The sequence below is a fragment of the Mesoplodon bidens genome, assembly GCF_964165515.1.
Source record: "Mesoplodon bidens genome assembly, chromosome: 8".
In the NCBI taxonomy this organism is placed as follows: domain Eukaryota; kingdom Metazoa; phylum Chordata; class Mammalia; order Artiodactyla; family Ziphiidae; genus Mesoplodon; species Mesoplodon bidens.
This window is the reverse complement of record NC_138165.1, coordinates 107,251,254-107,277,539: the sequence shown is the minus strand read 5'-3', so window position 1 is coordinate 107,277,539 and position 26,286 is coordinate 107,251,254. Positions and strand designations below refer to the sequence as shown.

General features: G+C 50.0%; 1 protein-coding gene across 1 annotated transcript in view; it reads right to left on the bottom strand.

Moving 5' to 3' along the window:
• Positions 1-455: 455 nt before the first annotated feature.
• The window catches only part of SAG (S-antigen visual arrestin), a gene marked incomplete at its 5' end in the record, with an annotated part of 30,368 nt that continues 4,537 nt past the window's right edge, over positions 456-26,286 (bottom strand). The window contains 12 exons of the mRNA XM_081242769.1: positions 456-696; positions 5,128-5,187; positions 7,026-7,049; positions 8,173-8,250; positions 9,655-9,792; positions 12,345-12,417; positions 14,307-14,391; positions 15,305-15,440; positions 16,420-16,496; positions 19,245-19,304; positions 21,264-21,457; positions 23,604-23,648. Coding sequence (XP_081098895.1) covers positions 588-696; positions 5,128-5,187; positions 7,026-7,049; positions 8,173-8,250; positions 9,655-9,792; positions 12,345-12,417; positions 14,307-14,391; positions 15,305-15,440; positions 16,420-16,496; positions 19,245-19,304; positions 21,264-21,457; positions 23,604-23,648 — 1,079 coding nt within the window. The 3' untranslated portion in view covers positions 456-587. The remainder of the gene's footprint in view (positions 697-5,127; positions 5,188-7,025; positions 7,050-8,172; positions 8,251-9,654; positions 9,793-12,344; positions 12,418-14,306; positions 14,392-15,304; positions 15,441-16,419; positions 16,497-19,244; positions 19,305-21,263; positions 21,458-23,603; positions 23,649-26,286) is intronic.

The window sequence follows — 26,286 nt, the reverse complement described above, 5'->3', positions numbered from 1 at the left end:
GATGCATTCCTTTTTTTCCCCTTTAAACCAGCCAACTCGCATTTCGTTGTTTGCATTCAGTGGAAACAACCAACAGACCAGAGCCCAAACAGGACTTGGACCCAGAAGTTAAATCAGAGATGAAGAGTGTTTTTACCCACATTTGTCCACCGCCCTGTTTCTCTTGGGAGGCTCTTTGGGTGCCCTGGAGCTAGGATTGGTCAGGTCATTAGACACACTGCTCCCCCCTCCAAGTTTCCAGGGAAACAGCTTACCCCAGGGGTCCTGGAGAAAGCCGGGACACACCAGGTCCCTTCGGGTGAGCGCATTGATTTCAGGACGGCTTCTCGCCTTGATGGGTCTCCTTTCTAGATGCTGCCCTCCCCCTGCCCAGACTCAGGGGCCCTCAAGGCTGCAGCTTGAGTGCTGTTGACGTCACTCAGCTTCCCCAACAAGTCAGCCTGACTCACAACCAGGACAGAAGAGACAAACTTTATTTCTGTGAAGAAGACCTGCACTTTGGTATTTAGCATAACTAAAGGGCTAACTGTGGGGCGCTGCTACCATACTGCTAACGACCCCATTTCCCCCATCCTGAGCCGGCCTCTTCACTCATCCACGGCCGCCTCCTGGTCTGTCTTCTCTTCCTTAATTTCTCTTCCATCTTTCAGATTTTGACGAGCAAACTCCTCAAAAACAAGATTTTCATCCTGAAAACTAAAATAAAACAAAGAACACTTTGATCATGGCATGTTCTTCGAAGCTTTCAATGAAATCTTGAAGAAAACAAGATCCTTGATCTCCCTTCTGCAACACAGGAACCGATCAAGATTTTCCTACGTGATGGAACATGGGACAATGCCATGCTCCTCATAGTTTTTCAAGTAAAATCTCTTTAACAAGCAAAAATCAGAGAAAGGGAAGGAACCCACAGAGTAGACATATATGCCCGGAATAACTGTGTGTGTGTATGTGAATGTGTGCGCGTGTATGCGTATGTGTGCACGTGTATGCATGTGTGTGCGCGTGTATGCGTGTGTGTGCGCGTTTATGCGTATGTGTGCACGTGTGTATGCGTGTATGCATGTCCTGGTACTAGGGAGCAAAAGGAAAGCCAGGCCCTGCGCCGGTATCGAGAGCACGGGGCGTGTATGGAAAGACCCAAAAAGGGGTTTGCGCTTGTCTTGTGCAGATCTCAGCCTATCAATAACCACTGTTGTGGTTGGACTGGCCCTTGTGGTTCCTGTTAAGACTGCAAGAGGCCCTTCAGCAATAACCATCTGGAAACTTCTAGAAAATAAAGGTTTATTACTTACAGGACCTGAAAATTTCACAGCATATACCTGGGGTCACACAGCGAGGTCGTGGGTAGGGAGGGAGAGCACACCGCACAGGCCTGGGGTTCTGCCTTTATTGGGGTTGGAGGTGGGGGCCTAGGGTTTCGAGGGCTCACTCTTTATTGGTGAATTTAAAACAGAAGAGCGGGAACTTAAAGTGCAGAAAGACAAAAAACAAGTGGCTCAAATGATCTGTTATTGAAATCAACCAAACTCTCTAAAACAAAGGAGAGGGAGAGCCGGCCTGGCTCTGATCGAGTCCAGTGGCTGGCAATGTGTTTATTCGAGATAGCCATTGCTGAAGTGGATGCCTCTTTGAAGCGGATGCCTCGGCAATCAAAGCTTAAGTCAGGCACTTGCATTACAAAAAAAGAAAAAACAGAAACAACTGTGAGGGGTCACATTAGGGCTGTGGAGAAGGAGGTCACAGAACGGGATAACGCCAAGCAGTGCTCACCTTTTCTTGGTCTTATCTGTGAGCGTGGAAGAAAGGAGAGAGAGATCTATTAGCATAAATCCTGTCTACTGGAAATTTTCTTCCTTTGTTAGGTCACTTTATAGGTGGAGGAATAAAAGGCCTAGATATACGCATTTCACGAGAATGGCGTGTAATTCCTGCTTCTTTGCCATTTCCCCACTCGGAGGGCCTTTCTCCCCGCATTTTTAACCATCGCTTCCTCTAAAAGTTGCCACCACAACCTTCACCTCCCCAGATGGAATCAGCCACAACCTCGCCGCTAGGACCCTTTCCCTGATTAGCCTCAGCCGCTCTGATGTTGTGCTTCTCCTTTCTAAGCCTTTCTCCCTATGTGCCCTTTGGACCCTGTCCAGATCAGAGTCCCCAGGAGCTGTTACGACCCACACTCCGGGCCCTGACTTCCACGGTCCGGCTCTCTAGGGGTGAGTCCTGGGACTTGACACTGAACCAGTACTCCAGTGGCTGGGGGGAGGGGGTGACTAAAGCTTGAGAACCACTCCCTGGCCCCTCAGGGAGTTTGATTTCTCTCTTAACACATTGATCTTGGGGTGGAGGGCGGGTGCGGGGAGTGGGTTAGATTTTCACATATATTTTGCAGACCCAGGGTTATTGCTAATTCTTTGTGAGGTTTTCTGCTTTTTGTTTTTGTTTTTTTAATTATTTTTTCTTATTTATTTATTTGGCAGCGTTGGGCCTTTGTTGCTACACACGGGCTTTCTCTAGTTGCGGCGAGCAGGGGCTACTCTTCGTCGTGGGGCGCGGGCTTCGCACTGCAGTGGCTTCTCTTGTTGCGGAGCACGGGCTCTAGAGCACAGGCTCAGTAGTTGTGGCGCATGGACTTAGCTGCTCCGCGGCATGTGGGATCTTCCCGGACCAGGGATCAAACACGTGTCCCCTGCACTGGCAGGCAGATTCCTAACCACTGCGCCACCAGGGAAGCCCCTTGTTTTTGTTTTTGTTTTAGCTTTCCGCTGCCCACCTAGTAAAGTCCTAGTGTAATCGCCTCACCACCCACCATGGTGAGCCAGGAAGAGCTAAGTGAGGCTACACAGCTCCAGAGGGTTTGGGGGAGCTTGTGGCAGGGCTGAGCCACTGCCCTTATCTCTTGTGCCTGTCTGGAAGGCAGTACCAGGAGGGAAGTGTCTGTGTGGGCTGCTAATCACAGGGGACCTACAGAGAGGCTGACTCATCAAAAAAACCCTGGGCAAGAACCATACTGGACCCCCTCCACCCTTGTATGTAATAAGTTCTGGTAGCATTTCTCCAGAACTTATTACATACAAATTACTTGGCCCCTGGCCCTGGCAGGGCTTCTTAACTCCAACTTATGCTTTCTCTGCTTAGCATCTACCCATCTCAACTCAGGGCACCGGGGACCATCTTACCAGGCAGGTAAGATGTGAGCATGCATCTGTGAATGAAACTTGGGACTCATAAACCTCTGGAAATCAAAATTTCGAGGCCATGGGGTGATTTGTCCTTTCTCCCCAAAATCTCATAGTATAAAAGATCATTGGGGGCTTCCCTGGTGGCACAGTGGTTGAGAGTCCGCCTGCCGATGCAGGGGACACGGGTTCGTGCCCCGGTCCGGGAGGATCCCACATGCCGCAGAGCGGCTGGGCCTGTTAGCCATGGCTGCTGAGCCTGCGCGTCCGGAGCCTGTGAGCCGCAACGGGAGAGGCCACAACAGTGAGAGGCCCGCGTACCACAAAAAAAAAAAAAAAAAAAAGATCATTGGTTTAGCCTTGATGTTATGATATGTTCAGTGTGAGGGCCATAATGACTGGAACATGAAAATGTCATACCCAGAAAAGGAATAACTCCAATTCCCCCAAGTGAAGTCATAAAGTCTGTTCACGGGGCCAGAAAATGATCTGACACAAACTATGACATCTCCTCCGGTCATAGTTTTAAAATAGCCTTTTAGAATGTCCTTGAAAGGGACCAGAATGTGTCTCAATCTCACAAAGTTAAAAATAGTATTTTAATGATACAAGCATAAATGAATAAAAAAAATATGGTTAGACTGTATTTTTCCCCCAAGGGAAGTTTTTGGCAAACTTCCAAAAGTTTTGAGTATTTGAATCTAAAATATTTGGAAGAGATACTTTGAGACAAAATAGTTTTGAGACAAAGCCAAAATGAATATGGGGCTCATCCTAATGTTTAAATGCCATTTCATTATCAACGTAGAAAAGCTCTTTATAAAATATAAGAAAAAAAATCCTGCTTGTTTATACCACTTTTACTTAAAATGTTCTTAATTACTATAACTCGGGACGGTTCTCATCCATACAGGTCCATTTTTTTTTTTTCCTGCCAACTAAGCCACCTTAACACACAGCGGAGAATTTTTCCTCAGAATTTCTGAGATTGCACCTACATTATTTTTGCCGCTTCATTTAGCCCTTTTAAAAGAGCTGTATTAAGATCTAATTCATATATCATACAATTTACCTTTTTACATGTACAGGCCCATGGGTTTTAGTTTGCTCACAGAGCTGTACAACCATTACTTAATTTACTTTTAACATCCATACAAGAGCCAACGGATTTACAATTCAAAGGAGCCAAGGTATTAGGAACCCAGCCTGACCCTCTTTTCTAGTATTTTCTGTATTCTCATCATAATTGCCATTGTCAGAAATACTCATCATCTTCTAAATTCCTATTAATGCTTCCAAATGAAATGCAAAAGCCTCAGGCTGTCAAATTTACTTTTCACTTAAATTTTCTTTAAATCTAAATCCAGGTCTGGGGACTTCCCTGGGGGTCCTGGACTTAACCCTGGGGGTTAAGACTCCGCGCTCTCAAAGCAGGTGGCCCGGGTTCGATCACCTGGTCAGGGAACCAGATCCCGCATGCACGCCGCAACTAAAAGATCCCACATGCCGCAGCGAAGAGCAGGCGCAGCCAAATAAATAAATAAATAAATAAAATTTTTTTTAAAGAGAGAGAATAGATCCTAAGACTTCTCATCACAAGGACAAAAACACTAAAAAAAAAAAAAAAAAAAAAATGAATCCATGTCTGTTCACAGCAAAGCTTCTGCTTTTAAATCATTCCTGATAAAACCAAATGAGACGGCCCGTATCCAAGCAGGGATGCTACATCCTCCACACACTCACCGGAAGTGGACAAGCCACTTGGCCCATGACCTAGTAGCCGGGCACTCATTTCTGGGAGGGGGGGCCCAGGCACTTGAAGGTGGCCTGGAACCTCGGCCACCTGGCCCTGCCTGTGCTCAGAGATGCGGTCAGAGAAGACTAGCAGTGAGTACGTAATAAATCTGTGAGTGGTAAAGGACTAGAGGAAGGCAAGATAACGCGAGACTGACCTGGGTCTTCAGGCTGGGGGTGCATGAGGCGGAACGGCACGTCAGCGGTCACTTCACTGGAAAAAAAAAAGGATGAAGAGCGGTGAGAACACGCACACAATTGTAAATGCACAGCCAAGAGCTGGGAGCTGGGGTTGCAGAGCTTCGTGAAAGATCCCCAGGGCCCAGCTGAAAGAGGACTCAGTGAGAGTCAAAACAAAACAAACCAGAAATCAGGAAGTGGTCAAGAAGGAATTTTAAATGTATTCCCTGGAATGTAGTCTAGAAACTCCACTTGCGAGAGGCTGAGGCAGCTAGGATTTTTAGGTCCCCCTTCCTCCTGGTTATTAGTTTCAGGGACATGATATTATGGGTAGAGAAGAGGTGAAATCCTGGAGAATAAGGATAGTTTTGAAAAATATCCTTTGCAAAAATGTAACCACTTTTTACGTGTTAAACCTGTGTAAGGCCACACACAGTCCCTTTGCAGAGAGCAGAACAAGGATGAGCAGGGTCTACCCAACTCCAGAGGCTAAAGGGCTTCGAGGCGACTTGGAATTTATATTAAAAAAGGAAGGCAACAGGGTTTCCCTGGTGGCGCAGTGGTTAAGAATCCGCCTGCCAATGTAGGGGACACGGGTTCGAGCCCTGGTCTGGGAAGAACCCACATGCCACAGAGCAACTAAGCCTGTGCGCCACAACTACTGAGCCCGCGTGCTACAACTACTGAAGCCCACACGCCTAGAGCCAGTGCTCTGCAACAAGAGAAGCCACCGCAATGAGAAGCCCTCGCGCACAACAAAGACCCAATGCAGCCGAAAATAAATAAATAAATTAATTAAATAATTAATTTTTAAAAAAGGAAGGCAAGGAGTCAGGAAGGCGTGGAAGGGAAATGTAGGCACAGGAAGAATGGAAAGGGGTGTGGGAATCAAGGGTTACTCCTTGTTTCACCCAGGACCCAGACCCATCACCTCCCACCCTGGGGTTACTGCTTCGGTCAAAGCACTTCTGCTGCTAAGGCGCTGCTGGCGGACCCGAATGTGGCCGGGGTCTAGGAGAGAAGGCACAGCCTGGGCTCCATGTGAGGGGAGGCGATAAGAGTCGGTGAAGGAATAGGTAAGGTCAGTGCCTGCCTCAGACTTGTCTTACCTGCTGCCTCTGTGTGTGATTTAAATGGCTGCCGTCACTAATCACAGTCGCCCACAGGTGGAAACAACCCAAATGTCCACCAACCAAAATGTGGTCCGTCCATACCATGGAGTATTTCTCGGCCATAAGAAGGAATGAAGTGCTGACACGTGCTACAACATGGACCTTGCAGACATGATGTCAAGGGAAGAAGCCAGCCACAAAAGGACAAATATTGCCTGATTCCATTCATACAGCATGTCCAGATTAGGCAAATCTACAGAGCTAGAAAGCAGATTAGTGGTTGCCAGGGATGAGGGAGAGGGGAGAATGGGAGAGGCGGCATAATAGGTAAGGGGTTTCCTTTTGGGCTGGGAAAAGCGTACAGGAGCTAGAGAGTGCTGACGGTGGCACAACACTGTGCATGCCCCTGATGCCACTGAACTGTACACTTTTAAAAGGGTAAAGTGGTAAACTTCACGTTATGTATATTTTACCCCTCCCCCCCCACACACACACGGGCAGCTGAAGGAGTGTGCCAGTTTTCTGAGTGTGTGTGTATGTGTGTGTCCTCACCCAGGTGCAGGCCCAGCTACGGTCTCAGAGGAACATCCCCAACCCCACACCTATCAGCCAAGGTCTGCAGGGTGTTAGGGGCATCATCTCCTAAGACCTCTGAGCATGACAGCTGGGAAACCAGACTTCACTGTCACTGTTTTGAAGCCCCGGTTTGTCCCCTTTGATATCTTGGAATCAAGCAGAGAAGGAAGATGAAGGGGTTTACCTGGAGGTGAGCTCTCCCAGAAGGCTAGGAAACACAAAGCAAACAGGGCTGTGGTCACTCTCCACAGTGGTAACACAACCTTACTTGCCGTTATTCAGAGGCTGGACACGTCCCCGCCACGTTCCTCTTCGCACCCCTAATAGCCAACTCAGCTACTCCTCTCTACTTGTGATTTCATCTCTTTCTCAAGTGGGTTAGTTAAAAAGAGGAATTACGTAGGTTCAAGCCCTAATGTTCAAGAATAAACCTCGGTCCAGAATTTCTCTCTGGGCCACAAAGGTCACTGTGAACTACCTGCCGATCACTTACCTTGACTGCTACACTGGACCCTGTTTTAGATCCTCTCAGAGAAGATGAAAGAAAACACTATACACTTTGAAAAACACAGCTACACACACTGTGTTAACGAAATTTGCAGAATCAACCCATGTTCTACTTTGTTGCCCCAACCAAAATTTGGGGAACTCTTCACCTACTGAGCCCTAGGGAATATACACGTGGATTTGCTTTGATGGCTGAACTACCAAAGGCTGATCGAGGTAAAAGGCCAGAGCCTCTGGCAGTGGAATTTGAAAAGGAAAATGAGAAGTCGAGTTTTTCCCTTCTGATAAGATTTTTAAATGGAAAGAAATTGATTTCAAAAAAGATGGGAAACCATTTCCTCAGAACTCTGAGACAGTCGTGCTCTTGTATGAAAAGAAGACTCCCCAGTCCTGTGATTGCTCGTTGGGGAGGAAAGGCAGGCTCTTCCCGTCATGGATGGATGCCTCCTGAGAGGCAGGTGGACCAGGATGCACTGTGAGTTCATTTCACAGCCTCCAGTCTTTTCCAAAGTACAATCAGATGCTCAACTGATTCTCCTGTTTTATATCAGCTTCCACACGTGAGCACAGGCACACCCATTTTTGCCAAGTGGTACCAACAGTGCACGTGTTTCGTAGTCTGCTTTTCTACCTTTTCCCCCGTAATGTTATATCAGGTAGAATTGTGAAACTAGATAAATAGAGTCTCTCTAAAACTCTGCTATGTAATCGATAGAATTTGTGGACTCTTCTTGCTTTCTGTCTCCCAGTCACTCAGGAATGAAACCATTCAGACTACTGATGGCCAAGATAGAGCAGGCAGAGTGCTGGAGCTGGACACTCACCCTGACACCGTGAGCTTCACCTTGATCTGGTAAGACACCAGGATCCCCAGGACGGTCTTGTCTATGCCCTCCTTTATGCTGCTCAAACAGAAAAGAAAAACAGAAGAATGCAGGGAGGGGAGAAGCGGGAAGTAAAATCCGGATGAATCAACCCCACCTCTCCCCACTGCGTCATCCAGGCTCTGCTGTGTCCTCACTGTCTGGGGGCACTGGAAGGCAGCCCTGACGCTGGGTGAAAGGGGGGCTCGGGATTCGGGGTGGGCTTTGCTCTGCCATTAACTGACCCGGTGACCTTGGCTCAAGTTCTCATTCTGGTGGAGCCTCAATTTCCTTATCTGTGAAATGAGTATAAATTCACCTTCCTCACAAAAGCATGGAGAGACTGGCATGTTTATAAAATACTCCGTGAACCACAAAAGATCTTTACAAATGCAGTGGGCCGCTGTGGATGTCGTGATTCCTTTGCCCTCGAGTTCGCGGATCTAGGGCATCAATCTCCCTGCTCGGCTCTCTCCCAGAGCATCACAGATGTGCTTTAGAATCTGACACACCAACTGGCAAATCATCCTCAGAAAATCCTTTGACTCCCAAGATCCTGCTTTCTGCCCAATGTTCGCTGACCCCGCTGTTCCTCTCGGAGCTATACGGGGTCAGGGAGGGCAAACGCGACAGCTCTTCCCGATGGCATCACCTGGAGCTGATCGCTGGGGCCTTGGAACACACAGGGCTGGAGGGGGAGATGGCAGCGAAGGGCCCGAGCCTGGGTGGCAGCTCCTACGCCAAACCCTCAGGGCTCACCAGCAGACACGCCGCTGGGAATGGAAGCCCCGGAGGATGGTGAGGAATGACAGGGCTATTTGACGTAGAAGCTTCGTTCTAGTTTTTACTGGATCTGCTGGCTCAGTTCGGCCATGGTTCTCTGAGCCGGGTCATCATATCAGTGCTTATTTTCATTTAAATTGAACTGACCTCTGTAGCCCGCAGGACCTCCTATTCTTTACCTTTCCTGATGGACATGCATAAATGACATTTCCACCATTCGTGGAGCCAGCTGGGGCACTCAGTTCATGTGCTCAGGGCTCTACACTAGCTAATGATATTTTTGAAGGTAACAGCTGACATTTCTGGAGCACTTATTGTGTGCCAGGCACCATATTTTACACGGACTGTCTCACATAACCCTCAAAACCTCTCTCTGAGGAGCTGTCGCTCCCACACTTTACAGATGGGAAAACTGAGGTTCTCAAGACAGCTCCAGTTATCTGCCCAGGGTGGCCCAGAGAGCAAGCAGGGGAGTTGGGGCTCAGCACAAGGCCCAGAGCTGTAGCCACTGTGTCACACCAGGGGTGGGAGTGGGGTCCCTGCTTGGGGCCGCAAGCACGTGCTTTGCCACCAGGCTGCGTGTGCAAGCCGTGAGCCCAGGGCTGGGACGAGGAGGGGATGTAGACCAGCGCCACCGCAGCACTGAGTCTCGGGGCTCACATGGTGCTAGAGGCAAGGTTCGTGTCCTCGTGCTTGATTTTCCCATCCAGGGCGATGCCCCTTCTCTCGCGGTTGTTCGCCAGCAGGGGCACCAGGGTCAGCGTTGTGGTCAAGGTGCTGTTTGGTGGCACTTTTTCCCTGCAGGAAGAAACAGCAGATTTAGCCGACTGCTCTTACAGCCTTGAAGCCACCATCGCCCCCATGAGACTCTGTGTGCCATCAAGCATTTTCTAGAACCCACGTTCTCTGCGACTCATGGGAAAGATAGTTCAGGTGCCTGTGTCTTTGCCTTGTGAGAAGAACAGCATTGGTGACGTCTCACAACAGGCTAGCAGCAACGTTAGAACGTTTCTCAAGTCCCTCAGCCTGTTCTGATTGCTGAATTTCTAGAATGTCTTGTGGGGTGAAGTGAGACAGGCCCAAGAGTCAGGGACCACACCCCGTCTCCTTCTGAGACTTTGTGAACCACACAGTGGGCTGCAGGGCCAACTGGCCAGTGCCAGCAACAAGCCCAGGCTGGGAGTCGTCACTGTCGGGAGGTTTCAGCGTGTGCCCAGGCAGGAGGGGTGCGAGAAGGGCCGGGTCCTCCACTGTGAGCTGTTCAGACTGGGCGGCTCTGTGGGCCTGGGTGCAGCTGGGGGCAGAGTGGCGCGGTCTCCCCAGGCCGGGCAGCATCCCGACTCACAGAACAGCACCTGAGGATGGAGAGTTGGCTCTGCCACTCACCCACGTGCTGACCCCTGCCTGGCCTGTGTCAACAGCCCCCATGCAGCCGCCTGCCCTCTCTGACCCCAGAGCCCAGGCAAGCCGTGTCCATGCTCCTGGCACACCCTCTGTCCTTGTGCCCAGCCAGGAGAAGGCAGGGCCCTGAAAACACTGTCCAGGAGCCAGCCTCGGGCCCTTTCCCCAGCCTGCTCTGTAACAGACGGGGAGTCCCACTGCCACCCTCGGGATGGGTCCCCTCCTCCATCTCCCTGGGGAGTCGAAGGCGGCTGTGTCTTCTCTGGCCTCCAAGTGCACACAGGAGGCTCCTGGGCATGCCCTTTACAGAACCCTGCTTGAGCCCAAGGTGGCCCACATCCCTGCATCTGGGGCCTGGTAGAACTTCTCTTAATGAGCTTAGTTTGGGCAGCAGAGTGACAGAAGCAGAAATTATACTGGAAAGGTAGTTGTAGTAGGAAGGGGCCCCCGGGATGGGGCTTGGACGATGGCCTTTCCTGCAGCAGCCCTTGCCGAAGGCCTATGCCAAGGCCTGGGGCCAAAGTCCCGCCCGGCCACTTCCCAGCGCCTTCGGGATTGGGATTGGATGGTGGGCGGCAGCTTGGGTGTCAGGTCTGACCTGGTTCCCAGAAGCCCTGCCCACCAGGGCCCCAGAAGCCCCACTTTCAATCTCCCTGCCTCCCACCCTTTTGAGTGTACCGGAGGATGGTTCCCAGTTTTCTGGGAGTCCTTGATGCAAAACGTAACCAAGAGCCGTAAAGAGGACCAGGTAATGGGGTCTATTAGGGGAAAACTCAGCTGGGGACCAGTTTCTCCTATCATTGTTGGGCACGTGCCAAAAGGTGAGCCAGGAAGACGCCCAGGACACACGGATGTTCAAGGACACAGCCTAAAAGGTAGAGCAGACCCCAGGCCTGGCCCCAAGTCAGTGAGTTATGGTTCTTTCCTTCCTCTCTCCTCTCTAGACCTATAAGTAAACGTAGGTCAGGATCTGCTTTAAGTAACAGTTTATCCTGAAGTCGCCTTTTAAATATCATGCAGTGTTATCTTGCTGAATCAGCTGTCTTTCCTCACCCCCTTCCCCGAACCCCCCTTCCTCTAACCGTGATAATATTTTTTGCATACAACAATGCTTAGAAAAAACACCTTCCCAAGCAATCCTCTCTGGGGGAAGGCATAACCCCCAGAAGCCTGTGTGCCTCATGAACCTGACTGCCTAGCACAAAGCAAAACTGGTTAGGTCTCTCGCTCCACCATGAAGAAGCCATCACAGGATTCCCATTTGTTTTTCATATCTTTTTTTTTTAATTTATTTGGCCGCGCTGGGACTTAGTTATGGCACGCAGGATCTTTAGTTGCAGCATGTGAACTATTAGTTGCAGCATGTGGGATCTAGTTCCCTGACCAGGGATCAAACCCAGGCCCCCTGCACTGGGAACACGGAGTCTTAGCCACTGGACCACCTGGGAAATCCTCGCGTTTGTTTTTTCTTCTAATGAAGGGAGAAAAGTCACTAACAACAAGTGGCTGAGAACTGACATATCATCCTAATCCAGTTGTCACTGGTATCAGATTTTCAAGTTATGGAGAAGATCAAAAGATAGGGAACCCTTGACTGGGCTGACAGGTCATTTGATTTTCTGCTCTGGGGGCAGAAACAGTATCAAATTCCTACCCACTTATTCAAGGATCAATAGAAAGTTCTAGACATTCCCACTGTGACATTTCAGCCTTTATTTCTCTCCTCTCCATCATTCCTTAGCTTGACCCAGCTCTCAGAATTCTTGTTAGTGAGCACGGGATCAAGATGCTAACTTTCTTTGCAGTCCTTGAAGTGAGAACAGGGGAAGGAAGTGGAGGGCTGGGGAGCTAGCTGACCGTTCTACTTCCTTCTTCAGCGATGACCAAAATGGGAACTTGACAAAGAAGCTGGAGCCGCCCAGGAAATAGAAACCCAACCCACTACTCACTGTGTTTCCTCCATGGCCACCGGCTTGGTGTAATAATCACTCGAGTAGAGAACCACGTTGGCCACTTGTTCCACTGCAAAGGGGGGACAGGGTAGGGTGACTCGGTGCGGAGTCCTGCGTGGTGCCTTCCAGGGGACGTGGTTGGTCTTCCCTAATGGCCATTTGAGTGCACCTCTCAGGCTCGGCTTTAAGGCTGAGATTTCTGTTCTGTCCTCAGGCCACTTCCATTCACCAATAACCTGCTCTGTGTCAAGCCTACCCATGAGCCAGTCTCCTAAAACTACACCTCCTGGGAGGCTCCTCCTCCCTGCTGAGCTCAGGGCACATCCGTGGGTATCCTTCCAAAACACACAATCTCCCGGTGTCCCAAAACTCACCATGTGCTCTCTTTCCCCAAATACACTCCCTTCCAGCCTTCTCTATCTTGTTTAATGAGCATCCCCTTCAGGTATCCAAGCTAGAAACCACCTGGAGGCAGCACAGGGTTGATTTGTGGGTGTAGCATGGTGGATAGGAAGGTGGGCTCTGGGGCCAGACCACTTGGGTTCACATCCCAGCTTATACATCTGCTGTGGGGTAATTACTGAGCTCCTCTAAGCCTCAACTTCCCCATCAGCAAAATGAGAATGATAATTGCATCTAACTTATATGGTTGTTGTGATGATTAAAAAGATGATTTTTAATCTCTATTAAAATCAAATTTGAGAATCAGAAAAACAATTTGTGTGAAGCACTCAGCACAGTGCTCGGCCTATAGAAAGTGCTTAACATCTTGCTTCAGAAATTCAACAGCTTCTTTCAAAAATTAGGGGCTTCGATGTTAGGATTCATAAAACTTTGAGAAATAATTTAAAATCTAAGTATCAAATGATACTTTCTCAATCCTGCTGCTTTGTGGAATACTGTATTGACACTACATACAACATGCTAAACAAATAATGCCAGGTCCTACAAAGACTTAAAGGCATAAGAACTAAACCAACATAAAAACAAAGCCATAAACTAAGCATGTATATTAGCATCAAGAAAAATCTAGAATTTTTTAGTATGTATGCATCAAATTCCTGAGTCTTCTCTGTGATGGATAAGAGGGAAAGAGGAACGTGGTATATGGCACTTAGGGTGACCAACCATCCTGGTCTGCCTGGGACTGGCCCCATTTTAGCACTGAAAGTCCTGCGTCCTTGGTCCTGGTCAACCCAGGATGCTTGGTCACCCTAACACACTGTGAGTCTAACTCTGTCTCAGCCATCGAGTGCCTGAGGGAGAAGTGAACAGAGAGGTCTCCCTCCCAGGTCATTTTATCATGTCTTTTTTACATCACCCATATAAGACCAAGATCTAGGAGCATCCCGTGCACTTTGACGCCCTTTGAGCTGAGGAAGTGGGCAGGGCCAGCAAGCGGGAGGCGCATCTCCTGAGTATTCAGGAGGCTTGGCCATCACATCATGGTGACTCAACAGTAGCAGTGACAGTAGGATTACCACTTACAAAGCATGTCCAGTGTGATCGGTCAGTACCTAACGAAACCTGGGAAGGTAGTCCGGGAACACTGCCGTGGCTGCCCGCTAAATTCCAAGAGGACGTGCACAGTTCGAGCCCACAGCGGGGCCCAGGGTTCCCAGGCCAGGGCTCCCCACTACACTGTTCAGAAAGAAAACACCTCCCGCACTTACCCTGAGACCTGGCACAGGGGCCCCTCAAGGAAGGCGTGACAAGGAAGGACGGGAAGATGCCCTGTCGGGGATGCTGTCCCAGGACAGAAGACAACCCTAAGCTGGGCACGAGGCTGCAGGAGAGGACACCCTCCTCCTCTAAGGTCCTGCCGTGTGACGACAGAGACAAACGGGCAGTTCCAAGGCCCCGGGGGGCCTTACTGACCAGAGGAGAGACCCTTGGGAAATATGACTAGATTGGGAACCTGGAAGACTCTGCCGTCCAGGTTCGAGCAGAAGGTCCTACCTAGCACTTTAATCTTCTTCACCGTCTTCTCTGTATTATTGGTCACGGTCACAGTCACAGGAATGGGTTCCCCATGGTAATAGATCTGAAGAAGTCAGCAGATAAGTCAGAAAAGGGGAAGAGAGTGTGGCCATATCTTGTTAAATTCATCTCAGTCCTTTAACTGGAATAAAAGTGGATGAATGCCCACACTTTCAAGGAAGACAAGGTGATGGCATCACATTTCCTGTGGAGAAGGGTCTGGAGCAGGTTCTGCCCCATCTGTGGGAGGCTGAGGCGGATGATGGGGCTCTGGCCCCAACGCCCGAGTCCTGAGAGTCACGCAGAGTTAGCCCCGGGGGTCTTGAGTGGAATCATGAGGTTATTGGGGGCAGAATAAGTGAAATGAGGAGAAATCAGCGGGGAAGCCCACAGGCAGAGCTTGCCCAGCAGTGACTCTGTGTGATCTAGCCCAGGTGCTCATGTCCTTGCGCGTGCACACGCATGCACACACACACACAGACAGACAGACAGACACACACGCACACACAGAGTCTGCTGGCCAATGTGTGTGCATGACTCTTGTTGACCAGAGGGACCAGAGACAGCCTTGGCCAGTGTTTCTTCATCTTTTTCGGCCGTGATTTTCACACATGACATGCTCACCCCCTCACCGTTACCGCCAAACTTAAGTGCGCAGGGAAGTAAACAATTTGTTAACACCACACCCATTGATGACACACTAGTAAAGAGGCCCCTGGGGGCAGACAGGGGGCAAAGACAGCCTGGGCTGGGGGTATGGGAAATCCCCTACCTCCAAGTTGTCGGGACCCACAGTGAGTGGAATGCAAGCCAGTTTGGCCCTATCCTAAGGGTCACGTTTACTGGCTCCAAATTATGAGAAAAGCCAGTCATCCCCAAATGTTGGTGCTTTAACTATCACTGTCCCCAAGACTGCCTGCAGCACACCCCCAAGCAGAGGGCCTGGTAGGCTGTCCCCAGGCCGGCTCCACAGTCACCTCTTTGCTGAGGGAGACGGCGAGGTGCAGGGGCTTGTCGGACATGAAGAACTGCCAGGAGGCCTCCGCTTGGGGCTGGGGACCCATCTCGCGTGGCGCATGCTGTACCTTCCGGATCAGCAAACGCACAGAGCTCCTGTGGATGAAAAGTCACCGATGGTTCCCCGGATCAGAGCCTGGGCCTCCTCAGGACGGCCTACCAGGTCCGCCTCCCCATCCCCAGGCTGGGATCCCTCAGGGATGCTGCCGATGGATGCAGGATGGACCAGTAGAGGGATCAGGTCTGGGGGGCGGGGCCTGGTGGGTGGTGTGGACCAGTCAGCTCTCCAAGGGTCCCTCTCACCCTCTGTTAGGACCCCGGCTTGGCCTCCTCTCGGGTGAAGCTGATGTGGGGATGTGCGCCTATGTGACAGGCTTCAAAACTCTCTACAGATGAGATGCCCTGTTATTGCTGTTTGGTGTAAGTGTCCATAGGTGTGAATGTTGAGCATATAGAGAAAGTGTTGAGGGCACAACTGGAAACCTTGTTCAGGAACAAGAAAAATGAGCACCAGAGCCTGGGAGTACAGGAGGAATGGAGTCACTGCCTAATGGGCAGAGAGAGTTTCTGTCTGGGGTGATGACAGCATTTGGGGTATAGATACCTCGGGGTATGGATAGCAGACAGCGGTGTAACTGATTACACAACGTAATGAATGTACTTAATGCCACTGAATTGTACACTTGACAATGGTTAAAATGGTTAAAATGGTAAACTTCATGTTATGTATATTTTACTGCAACAAAGAAATTACAAAAGAAGAAGAATTAGAAAAGAAGAAGAAAACTAAAGAAAGAGGGGATCTGGAGGCTTTTAAGGGCTTACATGAGCCCTTGAGGTTGCCACCTCCCCTGTCATTTTCTTTTGTTTTTTTCCCCCCAAATGGTCAGCCATTGTCCCCCACCTCATGTGGAGATGGTTCATCCTGACGGTCCTGACCTGGGGAGGCTCCATTACCCGGCCACAACGGCCCTGTGGGAAGATTCTGCCACTCGGACATAAAGTGGGAGGGTGGTCTCTTATCTCCAGCCCTTCCCCACAGACCCCTCACATATTCCCACAGCTACACTCTTACTTCTTGGGAATTTTGTCCTCTTCCGTATCTGTGCTGTGTGTGGCAAAGGCTTTGACCTCGAAGTCGACCCCACAGCACTGCAGGGGCAAGAGAACAGACAGGGCTGTGGTCAGCACCTCCCTTCCGGGAGCCAGGATGGGGGTCACAGCTCCCGCAGGGGGTGTTACGTGGCAACTTCTTTTTCTGTCTTGGCCATATCCTTTTCAGAGTTGCACCATTATGACTAGCTTTGGAAGTGTGCTCGTGACGAAATCATGGCATTAGCTCGAGGAGAGCGCCACGGGCTCCAAGGCCCCAGTGAAGGTCCCCCAGGCTGCAGGATGAGCCCCGTCAGTAGCTGCAGAGCACGACTCAGGCATCCTGGCTGCTCCTAGCCTCTCGCCACCTTGCATGGCGGCCAGCCCACTCCCCATTTAGTTGTCCTTCTCAGAAGTGACCCTGTGTGCGTGTCACTGATGGTCCACTGCCCACAGCAGGGGCAGGATCAGTGCTCACAGGGCTGGCAGGGGTCCGTGGACGCCTGTGCTGGGGCTCCAGTGCCCTACGCCAGCGGGCAGCGGCTGTGCAGCTGCAGCCAGGCATGGCCAGGCTGCCACGGGGACCCAGTGCTGGTAGTTCTCCCAACGTTTGAAAAGAAGCTGGAAATAGAATTCGGAATGAAGGCTCCTGGGTTTTAAATGAACTATAGGTTAAGAAATGTTGCACGGGTAGAACAAATACATCTGTGGGCCCCTTCGGCCCCCAGCCCCAGAGTGAGTCCCCCGTGAGCTCGCTCCTCTGTTGGGTTAACACGAGGTGGGCGGGGCAGGGGTGAGGGCACAGAGGCGGGGATGGGCCCCCCACCAGCTGCCCACAGAGCGATAAATAGCAGCACATAAGCCCCAGCCTTACTGGTCCTGCACAACTGTGGAATCGCGGCAACTCTAAAACCTGGGTTGGAAATAAATACACATCGTTACCCTCCAGCACCCGGAGCTCTGAGCCACGCCTCCTCTCTGCTCAGCCCCCTCCACCCCCACCTCCTGCTGCCCCCTGCACAAGCCAAGCCCTTCCACCTGTCTAGCCTGGGCACGTGCTGTTCCTTCCTTCTGAAATGCTTGACGCCTCTCTCTCCTTTTATACCAGCCCAGCTCACAGGCCTCCTCAGCTGTGAGGCCCCCAGGGCCCCTGCTGCCCTGATGTCTCCTCCCCGGGCACAGAGGGAAGGGTGGCCCTCTGGCTGGTATAGTGTCCCCCACTCTGATCGAGTGGCCTCCTCCACCTTCCCGCCCACACCCCTGTTTTCCTGGCCCGGTGGCTTTCAAAGGTTTCAGGCCACCGCCCACGGTAAGAAGGAAAGTTCACTGCGAGGCCGGGTAAACAGACGCTCACGCGTGAAGCAATGCTCGTGAACTGGCACTTATCTATGCTGTGTGCGATGTGCTCTGAGCTCCCATGCTGTTCCACTTCACGCCATTCCATTTTCTTTCTTCAATGCCATCTCGGATCCACCGCACCGATTTCACAAACCACTCATGGGGTAGGACCCCCAAGTCGAAAATCATGGCCCTGGACCCTCGGTAATCCAGGTACGGATCTGCCACTCTCCGCCCTCATTTGCTGTCTTTTTATTTTCCAGCTCCTTCCCTCGTGACTCCCTCCGGCCTGTAGTCCCTGGGTCCCAGCACCTTCTCCTCTCTCCTCCGTGTCCGCAGTGCCCCCTCCTTGCCTAGAGTCCCCCGTCCACCAGGGTCACAGCTCTCTTGCACACACGGCCCCTTTGCTTCTCGCCTTTCAGGGCTCAACCGCACTCTTAGCTCAGCGGCCAGAGGGATCCTCTACAAACCCAAGTCAGAACCTTCTGTGTGTGTGTGGGGGAGGGATAAATCGGGAGATTGGGACTGACATATACACACTACTCTATATAAAATAGGTAACTAATAAGGACCTGCTGTACAGCACAGGGAACTCTACTCAGTGCTCTGTAATGGATATATGTATATGGATAACTGATTCACTTTGCAGTACAGCAGAAACTAACACGTTGTAAATCAGCGATATTCCAATAAAAATTAAAAAAAAAAAAAAAAAAGAACTTACTGTGCAGAGCCCGCCAGTGGCTCCCATCTCACTCAGAGAAAGTCCCAGTCCTCGCAACGTATACGAGGCCCTTCCTGACCTGGCCGCACGCCCCGCCCCTCTCAGACCTGTCCCCACCCTTCACCCCAGCCCCGCCTGCTCCCCAAGCAGCACCCACTGTGCATGGGGTGCCCCCCTGCCTGGATGGCTCTCCCAAGGCTGGAGTGGCCCCTCCTTTGCCCCGTCAGAGAGGCCTTCCCTAAGCACCACCAGGTCCTCCCTTAGCTCTCTGAGCCTCTTGTCCTCCATGCATGGGCCGCATAGGGACTTGCTATTTGGTTTTCGTCTGTTTCTCTCCCCAAGTGAGACCCACGAGGGGAGAGACCTACTATTTCACTCACAGGGCTGCTCATGGTTAGGAATTGCTGAAGACAAGTGATACGCTCATTATACTGTCTCTCTACTTTTGCATATGCCTGCAATTTCCCACAGTAAAATCCCGTGTGCCACAACAACTGAGGCCACGTGCCACAACTACTGAGCCTGCGTGCCACAGCTACTGAAGCCTGTGCGCCTAGATCCCGTGCTCCACAACAAGAGAAGCCACCACAATAAGAAGCCCGCGCACTCCAACGACGAGTAGCCCCCGCTCGCCACGACTAGAGAAAGCCTGCGTGCAGCAACGAAGACCCAACGCAGCCAAAAAAAAAAAAGAAAACGTCTTTTGAAGGAATGAATGAATCCCTGGCATTTCTTCAGGCACCAACCTTGTCCACATCTTGTGGAGCTGGCTGCAGCATCACCGAACAGGGCAAGTAGTCAGGAAACTGTGGAAAGAAACAACAGATCATTTCTTTCAGAGAATGTTATTCCACGTGTGTTCTACCTTCATCGCACAAAAATTGAAGAATGAAGATGAGGAGCAAGAAAAAGGAAAACATATTCCCATGTGTTCCCAACACCCGGAGTGGCGTGAACACAACCTCCCGAGTGTCCCATGTCAACCTCACACAAACACGTATGTGCCTGTGTAGTTTTACAGAAATGAGACAAGCGATGCACGTGTCCTGCAGTCTAGTTTGCTCCCATCACTGGTCCTAACCCTGCTCAGATGAGTGTGACCATTTTCCATGCTGGGAGATGTAGTTCTGCACCACCATTTTTAAGGCTCCGGTAACACCACTTTTTATTTTTTGGGGCCATGCCGCATGGCTTGCCGGGATCTTAGTTCCCCAACCAGGGATTGAACCTGGGCCCTTGGCAGTGAGAGCGCAGAGTCCTAAACACTGGACCGCCAGGGAATTCCCCCGTGCCACCACATTTAATTCAGCCAGTTTCCTTTGTTGGCTGCCCTCCATCAAGTGGTCATTACTTTGTTGTCATTGTCACCAAGGCTGCATAAACATCCTTAGCCACCTTAGCACAGTTTTAGTTCATTCACTCCATAGGCTACACTATTAGAAAGGGAATGGTCAGGCTGAAATCACGTTTTTAAGATTTTGATACATGTTGACATGTTATCTCCAAAACGTTCCGTCACTTCAAACGCCCAGTCCCAGCACATGGGAGCACCCAGGACCACAAAACTTTAAGTAGTTTTTTTTAAAGCTGTTGTAAAATATACCTAACATAGGGACTTCCCTGGTGGTCCAGTGGTTAAGACTCCGTGCTCCCAATGCAGGGGGCACAGGTTCCATCCCTGGTCAGGGAACTAGGATGCTGCATCCCACATGTTGCACAGCATGGCCAAAAAATATATATATATATATATATATATATATATATATATATATATATATATATATATATATATATACCTATATATATATATATATATCTAACATAAAACTTACTATTTTAAGTGTACAGTTCAGTGGCATTGAGCACATTTGCATTGTCCTGCAATGACCCCCACCACCCATTTCCAGAACTTTTTCATCATCCCACACTGAAGCTCTCTACCCATTAAACATTAATCCCCCAGTTCCATCCTCCCCCATTCCCTGGAGACCACCAATCTACTTCCTGTCTCTAGGAATTTAACTCCTCTGGGTCCCTCATATAAGTGAAATCACAGAGTATTTGTCCTTATGTGGCTGGCTTATTTCACTTAGCATAATGTTTTCAAGGTTCCTTCATGTTGTAGCTTGTGTCAGAATTTCCTGCCTTTTTAAGCCTGAACCATATAACTTTGGAGGAATATATAATCTTAAGACCCATAAATATGCGAGTGAAGAGGGTGACCGCAGCTACCCCGACCGTGGGCTCAGGCCCAAGTCTTCAGAGGCAGGAACGCTGGCTCCGTGGTAGCCAGGTTCCATCAGGGGAGACTCAGGCCACGAGAGGGGCGAAGGGATTTCTCTACAGTGACCCACCAAGCTCTGGTCAAGGCTACAGAGGACGACTCATTTCACTAAGATCTCCTGTCTGGCAGGGAACTCTTTCCTGCTTAGAAACTCCTCGAGGCAACCGAGGGGCACTTCTTTCTTTTTATAGCTGAGCAAGTGAAGGCATAACATGCATATATAATTAGGTGGTCGGATGCAGGGAAATATTTAAACCGTAGGTTGAAACGGTGCCTTCAAAGGCCGGGAGGCTGTTTTCAAGGACTTAAAAAAAGACAATCACAGCCCGTGCAATCTAGAATTTCCTCCAAGGGTGCAATTTGCAGGCCCACAAATGTGAAGTCATTACTCTGGCCCCTTGCCTTCGCTGCTGGTCCCATCATAAGGTGCTGTGGGTGAAGGAAGCAGTGCGAGGAAGTGGAGGGTCGAGTCGTCACCCACCGTGAGCAGGAAGGGGTACGTGTGGTCCCCGAGCTTCTTCATCAGGCTCTCCTGTAGCTTCGTGAGGGTTCCCAAGGTCTCCACAGGAGGGAACAGCTGGACCTGGGAGAAGTACAGGTCCCTGCGGAACTTCAGGCCGATCACATCGATGTCTTCCCGGCCGTACCGGAAGGCGCAGGTCAGAGAGACGTACACTGGAAGGGAGACAAGAGGGGGTAGGCTTGCCCCATTGGCGGGCTTGGCACCCCTGCCTGGGCTGACACTGCCTACCGGTCTCAACATCCCACCTTCAGCATCTCAGTAAGGACCTGAGAACCTTACTACCCAGCTGGCCCTTCCCTCTGGCTTGCGTTAATTACTCAAAAGGTCCCGTGTCTGAGTGCTGGGAGGCTCCTCCCATGAGGCACATTATTTAGCCTCCTGTCTCTACTGTTTCCCTCATTCTCCTACCCCCTCCTCTTGATGTACCAGCTCAGTGAGCTCAGGAGGCTTTTAAACAGTGTGAGGTCGCTTGGGTTCTGAGGGTGGAAGGTCTGGATGGAGTTGAGAGCGAAGGTAAGAAGCAGAGGAAGGGCTTCCCTGGTGACGCAGTGGTTAAGAATCCGCCTGCCAGTGCAGGGGACACAGGGTTCGAGCCCTGGTCCGGGAAGATCCCACATGCCGTGGAGCAACTAAGCCCGTGCGCCACAACTACCGGGCCTGCGCTCTAGAGCCCGCGAGCCACAACTACTGAAGCCTGTGCGCCTAGAGCCTGTGCCCTGAAACAAGAGAAGCCACTGCAGTGAGAAGCCCACGCACCGCAACGAAGAGCAGCCCCCGCTCGTGGCAACTGGAGAGAAAGCCCGTGCGCAGCAACGAAGACCCAGCGCAGCCCAAAATAAATAAATAAATTTATTTAAAAAAAAAGAAAAGCAGAGGGAAACCGTACTAGGGAACAAAACAGACGAGTGCCTGAGCTGGACGGGGCCTCGAGGGAACTGAGCAGGGGCTCAGGGACCAGGTGGAGAGGTGAAACCAACTCTGAGAGGAAGCCTTCTTTTCACACTGCTCAGAAACTTAATTGAGCTTTCTGTAAATCAATCAGCGCTTCTGAAAATTCACTGTGGTTAAACAGATGTAAATTGTGCCCCCAGTGGACCAAAAGAATTATATGAAACTACACATGTTTTGAGGATGGACTGTTTATAACTGTCGTTAATGTGGTAAATAAAACCACACGAAGTGGTCCCCCCAAGTCCTTGGTAGCTGTTGGTTGAGGATTTTGTCTGTGTCTGCCTCAAGAGTAAACTGCCCCTCGGCACTAAGCTCAGAAGAGCCACTGATCACTTGCTTATCCCTCTTTCAACGTTTGTAAGAGGAAGGTGCCCAGAGATGACCTGGTTTTACGCCTCCCTCTCCAGGCAGCACGTTCCTGGCCAAGGGCGTGGGCTTTGGGGGCCGGAACTGGGCCTGCCTGGTGTAAGAGAGGAGCAGGGCACCCAGGAGGAAGCTGGAGACAGCAGAGGGGGGCGATTTTCAGCCTGTTTCTGCCACGTCCCCTGGATGCCGTGGGCCCTACATCTGACATACTCCATGGGCACGTCCAGGGTTAGGAACAATTCCTTGTTGGTTGCTGGTAGCTAGCGCTCTAAAAGGCATATTTAGAATGGAACTGAGTCAGTGACATTATCATAAGGATAACTTGGTTCTAAATTAGTTTACACGACTGGTTTTTGTTTGTTTGTTTTTGACACGCCACATGGCACGGCTTATGGGATTTTAGTTCCCCGGCGAGGGATCAAACCCACGGCCCCGGCAGTGAGAGCGCCGAGTCCTAACCACTCGACCCCCAGGGTACTCCCTACACAACTGTTATTAGTACCAAATTGCTTGCCACACATCGCAACTGCCAGATATCTTTGAGGGGGCTGTGCTGCCGTGGTCCAGAACACCAGGCTCAGCATAAAAACTCTGCCTTCCCGCAGCCTCAATTCCCCGCTTTTCGGATAAACCCCGAAAGGACCCCTCCTGAGTCTGCCCTGACATAGAACGGCAGGACACGGGGCAAGCACGCAGCCCGTGGAGCCTGCAGACCGGGGCTCCCGGCTCTGTCTGCTGTTCCTTATCCTGCCCCCTCGGACAAGTGGCTTCCCCGAATCTTCACCTCCATCTGGAAGATGCGGACAGTGAGCTCTGGTGGGAACAGGGCCCGTGTCCTGAGGATCGTACGAGGGAATGTGGGTGAAAGGGCCTGGCAGAGAGAATGGGCGTGCGAGAGCTTCCCCGCCCCTCCTTGCACACACACGCCCCCTTCCCGCAGCCAGACCACTGCTCCCCGGAGGACAAGAAGCTCTGCCTTACCTCTCTTTCCCTTCACAAGCTCAGGATCCACCAGCACGACACCATCTAAACCAAAAGAGAGAGAAGAGTGAGGGTGGAGGACGTGAAAGAGACTGGAAGCTTCTTGAAGTGTGTGTGTATACATATATGTATCACATGTAACCCCTGTTCATTAAAGGAAAACTAGAAAGGAAAGCTAAGCAAAGAGAAAACAAAGTCACCTCCACTTGAGATACCCAGAGATACCCATTGTCAACATATCGGTACCGAATGATTTTCCAGATGTATATACATTTATATGAATGTTTTTTTACGAAAAAAATGAGATCCTACTATACATATTGTTAACTGCTTTCCTCATTCAACTATATATTGCAAACACATATTCATACTATTCATACATACACACACACATATGATATGTACTAATCTTTTTTTAAATTTTAGATTTATTGATTGATTTTTGGCTGCGTTGGGTCTTCATTGCTGTGTGCGGGCTTTCTCTAGTTGCGGCGAGCGGGGGCTATACTTTGTTGCGGTGCGTGGGCTTCTTATTGCTGTGGCTTCTCTTGTTGCAGAGCATGGGCTCTAGGCGTGTGGGCTTCAGTAGTTGCAGCACGTGGGTTCAGTAGTTGTGGCTCATGGGCTCTAGAGCGCAGGCTCAGTGTTTGTGGCACACGGGCTTAGTTGCTCCATAGCATGTGGGGTCTTCCCGAACCAGGGATCGAACCTGTGTCCCCTGCATTGGCAGGCAGATTCTTAACCACTGCGCCACCAGGGTAGTCCCATGTACTAATGATTTTAATGGCCACACATTTGCTCCATTGAACAGGTGTACCATAAGTTATTTAATCAACCCCTCTTGTTAGGGCATTTAGGATGTTTCTGATTTTCCCCATTATAATTAATATTGCAATGAACATCCTTATAGATAAATCTCCATCCACGGTAGAACTGAACTTGGCTTTTGATCACATGCTGCCAAATGACCTTCTAGAAAGTGTTTTGCTGAAGGACATTCTCATCCTAGTGCCTAAAAATGCCAGTCTTTTACACTCTTTTTTTAAAAAAAGAACAATTTGAGTTGAAGTAATTATAGATTCACAGGAATTTACAAAGATAGTACAGAGAGGTCCCCAGGTATCCGGTTTTTTTTGTTTTTTTGTTTTTTTTTTTAGCGGTACACGGGCCTCTCACTGTTGTGGCCTCTCTCGTTGCGGAGCACAGGCTCCGGACGCGCAGGCTCAGCAGCCATGGCTCACGGGCCCAGCCGCTCCGCGGCATATGGGATCTTCCCGGACAGGGGCACGAACCCGTGTCCCCTGCATCGGCAGGCGGACTTTCAACCACTGCGCCACCAGGGAAGCCCCTCCCAGGTATCCTTTATCCAGTTTCTTCCAATGGTTTGGTTACATCTTAGATAATTACAGTACAATCTCAAAACCAGGAGGTTGACATGGGTACAATGTGTGTGTGTATGGTTCTAAGTCATATTATCAAATGGAGATTTGTGTAACCACCAGTGCAATCTGGATACAGAACTGTTCCCTCACCATAAAGATCTCCCTCTTGGGCTATCCCTTTGCAGTCACGCCCAGCTGCCTCTCCCCACCATCCTTAGCCCTCAGCAACCACTATTCAGTTTTCCTTTTCTATAACGTTGTCATCTCTAAGATGTTATATAAATGGAATCATACAGTATATGGCCTCTTGAGATTGGCTTTTTCCACTCATTACAGTGTCCTTGAGAGCCACAAGCTGTTGCATGGATTGGTAGTTCAATCTTTTTCACTGCTGAGTAGTGTTCCAAGGCATGGATGTGCCCCAGCTTGTTTAATCTTATTCACCTATTGGAGACATTTAGGTTCTTTCCAGTTTGGAGCTATTACAAACAAAGCTGCTGTGAACAATCATGTGCAAGGTTTGTGTGGACATAAGTTTTCATTTCTCTGGGATAAATGTCCAGGAATGCAACTGCTGGGTCATACGAGAAGTGTATGTTTAGCTTTTAAAGAAACTGCCAAACTATTTTCCAGAGTGGCTATTCCATTTTACATTCCCATTCCCACCAGCAATGCATGAGTGATGGAGTTTCTCTACATCCTTGCCAGCATTTGGTATGGTCACTATTTTTAATTTTAGCCATTCTGACAGGCATATAATGATATTTCATTGTGGTTTTAATTTGCATTTCCCTAACGACTAATGTTGTTAAACATTTTTCTTTTCTTTTTTTTTTTTTTAGAAATGAAATCAGGTCTTTTTTTTTTTTCTTTGGCTGCGCTGGGTCTTCGTTGCTGCACGCGGGCTTTCTCTAGTTGTGGTGAGTGGGGGCTACTCTTCATTGCAGTGCACGGCTTTCTCATTGCTGTGGCTTCTCTTGCTATGGAGCATGGGCTCTAGGTGCACAGGCTTCAGCAGTTGTGGTTCGCGGGCCCTAGAGTGCAGGCTCAGTAGTTGTGTCGCACGGGCTTAGTTGCTCTGTGGCATGTGGGATCTTCCCGGACCAGGGCTTGAACCCGTGTCCCCTGCATTGGCAGGTGGATTCTTAACCACTGTGCCACCAGGGAAGTCCTGAACATTTTTCTTTTTCTTTTTTTTTGTGGTTGAACATTCTTCTACGTGCTCATTTGCCACCTATATATTTTCTTTAATGAAATGCCTTTTCATGTTGTTTGTCTATTTTCTAATTGGATTTTTTTTT